Genomic DNA, 4,551 nt, shown 5'->3' on the forward strand with positions numbered 1-4,551 from the left:
GGCATCCACTTCCATAATAGCTTGCCTCAGAAAACCTATGAACCTGAAAAGAGGATGAAAGGCACCCAAGGTTGAGGACTCTCCTTCATACGGTCCTATGAGTCACCTGTGACTCATGGCACTTAACAACAACATATCCTGATATAGCATTTGATTTATTATTAAGTTTGATATTTGGCTTCCCACAAACTACTGAGAAAACAAGGGTTTGACGGACAGAAATACCTGAAAGTTTGTTGAGCATTCAACAATGCAAAACTGTAAATGGTTTCCTTTAACCAATGGCTTCACAGACTTCACAGTAGAGTTTATACAGCCTCTGCGTTATTGCTGAGATCTTGTAGACAGAGATAGATAATGTATTATTTGAAGGGTAAAGAAGCCTTGTCTTTTATAAATTCTAATTTGTTTGTTTGTTTGTTTGTTTGTTTGTTTTTTTAACCTTCCATCTCCTTCTCTGTTCCAACAGACTATCCAGATAATGTGTGGATTGATGGTGTTGATCTTGGGAATCATTTTGGCATTTTCTTCCTCCTCTCCTCAGTTCACTCCCGTGGTTTCCATCCTGTTGAAGGCTGCTTACCCTTTCTTAGGAGCCTTATGTGTGAGTAGGGTTTTCTGAGGACTTGATGGGGTGGAAACGGGATGAAGAGTCATTATTTTAGCCTATTCATCTTTCGCCTTACTATGTTTCTTTTTCATTATTTTTTTAATTAAATTTTATTCATTTTAATGAACATGTACAGAGACTTGGGGTTTTCATTCATTCATTGTTGCACAATTTTCTCTAACATTAATGAAAATTTACAGAGACTTTGGATTTCCATTCATTCATTGTTGGACTTTTCTCCCTGCCTACCTCTCCCCCTCCCAGTTCGCTCTTCTTTCTAAAAAGTAAAAGAAAAATTCTTTCATTGTTATACAATCTCTCCCCTCAAGTCCACTCCACTCTGCAGCCTTCATTCTGGACTCCTGTCACGACAATAATACCTAATCATATATCCCCTTTAAACAGTCCTTGCCCTCCTCTGTCTCAATGCCGTATACATAATTTATCCCATCTTTCACAATCTCCCCCCAGTCCTCATGACAGTCCCATTTTACAACCGTGGCACTATGTAATATTTGTCCTTTTGTGACTGAGATATTTCACTCAGCATAGTGTCCACCAGGGTCACTCATTTTGCACAATATTTCATGAGTTCCTTGTTTTTCAATGCTGCATAGTATTCTATTGTGCAAATACACCACAGCTTCCCTATCCATTCATTTGTTGATGGGCACTTGGGTTGTTTCCAGCTCTTTGCTATTGTGAACAAAGCTGCAATAAACATAGGTGTGCATATATCTGCATAGGTGGCAGTTATGGCTTCTTTGGAGTATATTCCCAGTAGTGGAATTGCTGGGTCAAATGGTATTTCTATTTGCAACTTTTTGAGAAAGTGTCATAATGCCTTCCATAGTGGTTGCATCATTTTACATTTCCATCAGCAGTGAATAAGGGTTCCAGTTTCTCCACCACCTCGCCAACATTTGTTGTTTGCCTTACTATGTTTCTAACTGTCAGGAGAAAGGGGTAAATGGGTAGAACTTGGTCTCCTGTGTTTCAGATGGGAGGAAGAGAATCTTCTGATTTTGTAACTGACTCAAAGAAGCTTGACTTTTTGAAGATCACCTTACTTCTCCCTTCATATTCCTCAGCTATGATGATGCTAATGGTTTCTTCCCAGGTTATGGAGAAAAGTCCATGAAGTAGGTGAAAGTTGAAAAGAATGTTTCTACATCAAAAAATGAGCAACACTAAATGCTAGCCCTCACATGTTTTTGAGAACCTTAAAAAAAAAGAGTTCAGCCAGTTCTGGGAACTTTGAAAAAACTTTTTTCCCTACATATGATGACATTTATAGAATATCAAACCTGAGAGTTCCACAGAGACCACCTACAGCGTTAAAAGGACAAGTGGTTCTTTGAGAACAGCAAGTCTTCGAATGTGGTTGATTGAATGTTTCCTGTAATTAGTTTCTTTTTCATTGGCTTCTCATCTCAAACTATTAGCCATGATTTGTTTCACTTTTTAGAAGTTCACCATGTTCTCTATCTTTCATTAGGTAAACTCAACATATCCTGATATAGCATTTGGTTTATTATTAAGTTTGATATTTGGCTTCCCACAAACTATTGAGAAAAAAGGGTTTGATGGAAATGAATGCCTGAAAGTTTGTTGAGCATTCAACAGTGAAAAACTGCTTTAGATTTTACCAGTTTGCCCCTCAATGTCCTTTCTTCTGTTCTGCTGAAGCGCAAGTTTTATTCTCTCTAACATCTGTTGTCAGACGAAGCCCCAGAATCCTTGCCTCCAAGGAACAGCCTGGTTTAACCCTCTCTAGGATGAATCTGTTTGTTTTCTTGGCAGTTCTTAGGACATATTGTAAGGAGGTCCTTGGAGAAGGACATCATGCTTGGGAGGGTGGAGGGACGGCACAGGAGGGGAAGACCCTCTATGAGGTGGATTGATTCAGTGACTGGGGTAATCAGGATGGGAGTATCAGAGACAGTGTGATTGGCACAGGACAGAGCAGGGTTTAGGGCTCTTGTACATAGGGTCACCATGAGTCGCAAGTGACTCGATGGCACATAACAACAACAACAACAACATCCATTGAAATAATTTTATTCTTTCTTCCTGTATGATTTCATAGTAATCTCATAACTCATCCAGTCTTCAGTTATTAGTGTTCAACATATCAAATCTGTTCATGACTGATCTCTAAATCCGGGTGGGATATATTCAAGATAATAATTTAATTTTTGTGGACTTGTTTTCCTTTTCTTCAGCTTCAATGTGAACTTTATTATGAGTAATTGGTGGCTGGTCCAGTTTCTTCCTGGACTTGCTCTGATTGATGACATTGAGTTTTTTCCTTAGATACCTTCGTCTTCTTGATACCTTTGTATTCTGTCCAGTGAGGTCTATATTTGCTGTTGTTAGGTGCTATCCAGTTGACTCCAACTCATAGTGACCTCTATGATCAATGGCTATAAACTTGCCCTAACCTGCGCCTTCCTCACAGTTTCTGTGATGCTCAAGTCCATTGTTGAAATTGACCTTATTGGGGGACTTCTCTTTCACTGATCCTCCACTTTTCAAATAACGATGCCCTTTCCAAGGCTGGTGCCTCTTGACAACATGCCCAAAGTATATAAGATGAGTTTTACCATCCTTGCCTCTAAGGAGCCACCTGGTTGCATTTAACTCCAAGAGAGATTTGTTTATTGGTTTTGGCAGTCCATAGTCTATTCAGTTTTCTTCACCAGCAACATAAATCATAGATAGCAATTTTTCTTCTGTCTTTCTTAGTTACTGCTCAACTTCCAGGAGCATGCAACCATTGCAAAGACTACATAGAAACTGACATTCCGTGTGTGTGTGTGTGTGTGTGTGTGTGTGTGTTTGAATCGGATCTGACTGGCACAGGAGGAGATTGTCCCTCCTTCTCTAAGGAAGCATTTGGTGGATCCAACCACTCTTTACATTTTGAAGAGACCCTTGGCAGCAGATTTACCTAAAGCAATATGCTAATTGATTTCTTAATTGCTTCTTCTCTAAGTGTTGACTGTGGTAAATGAAACTTTTAACAAGTTCACTCTTTTCTCCATTTATCAAGATGGTGACTATTGGTCCAGTTGTGAGAATCTTTTCTTTTTTAGTAGGTAATTTCAACATGTAGAGTCACCGTTTATATTGGTTTGAAATTATTTGAAATTAATAATTTATTGGTTGTACAAAATTACATCTTGCTGTCTCTGGTGTTCTTTCTAGCACCAAGGACATATTTTCTAGATATCAACCCATTTTCTTTTGGTTTTTAACTTTGGCATTCTAATTACTCATAATTATCTATGAATCTGATTACATACCTGATCAATTTCAAACTATAGGAGCTGACAAAGTTGTTCAATTTCTTAATCTTTGGCGCTAGGGGTGGTTGTAAAAATTTAAATAAGAGTGATATTGAAGGTCTTCTCTTTATGTGTGTGGATATTATCCTACCACAAATAGCACTCTATTTCAGGAACGTTCTTGAAAAGTTGTTTTTTTAGTTTACTTTCTTAATTTTTTCTCTTATCATACTCTTTTTTTAAATTGGTTTGCTTAAAAAGTTTGTATACCAAAACAACTATCAGGTATCATCTCACCCCAGTAAAAATAGCAAAATTTAACAAAACAGTAAACATCAAATGCTGGCGAGGTTGCAGAGAAACTGGAACCCTTATTCACTGTTAGTGGGAGTGTAAAATGGTGCAACCACTATGGAAGGCTGTATGGCACGTTCTCAAAAAGTTGCAAATAGAAATACCATTTGACCCAGCAATTCCACTACTGGGAATATACCCTAAAGAAGCCATCAGCACCACCCATACAGATATTTGCACACCCATGTTTATTGCGGCTTTGTTCACAATAGTAAAGAGCTGGAAACAACCCAAGTGCCCATCAACAAACGAATGGATAGAGAAGCTGTGGTATATTCACACAATAGAATACTATGC

The 4,551-nt window shown here is 38.3% G+C and overlaps 1 protein-coding gene across 1 annotated transcript in view; it reads left to right on the top strand.

Annotated features, from left to right (window-relative positions):
- MS4A6A (membrane-spanning 4-domains, subfamily A, member 6A) overlaps nt 1-4,551 on the top strand; it is a 17,731-nt gene that overhangs the window by 5,240 nt on the left and 7,940 nt on the right. Inside the window, exon 2 of the mRNA XM_006899906.1 lies at nt 470-604. Within this exon, the coding sequence (XP_006899968.1) occupies nt 470-604 (135 nt within the window). The remainder of the gene's footprint in view (nt 1-469; nt 605-4,551) is intronic.

The sequence above is a fragment of the Elephantulus edwardii genome, unplaced genomic scaffold (genome assembly GCF_000299155.1).
Source record: "Elephantulus edwardii isolate Elephantulus edwardi_28Jun2011 unplaced genomic scaffold, EleEdw1.0 scaffold00268, whole genome shotgun sequence".
NCBI classification, from domain to species: domain Eukaryota; kingdom Metazoa; phylum Chordata; class Mammalia; order Macroscelidea; family Macroscelididae; genus Elephantulus; species Elephantulus edwardii.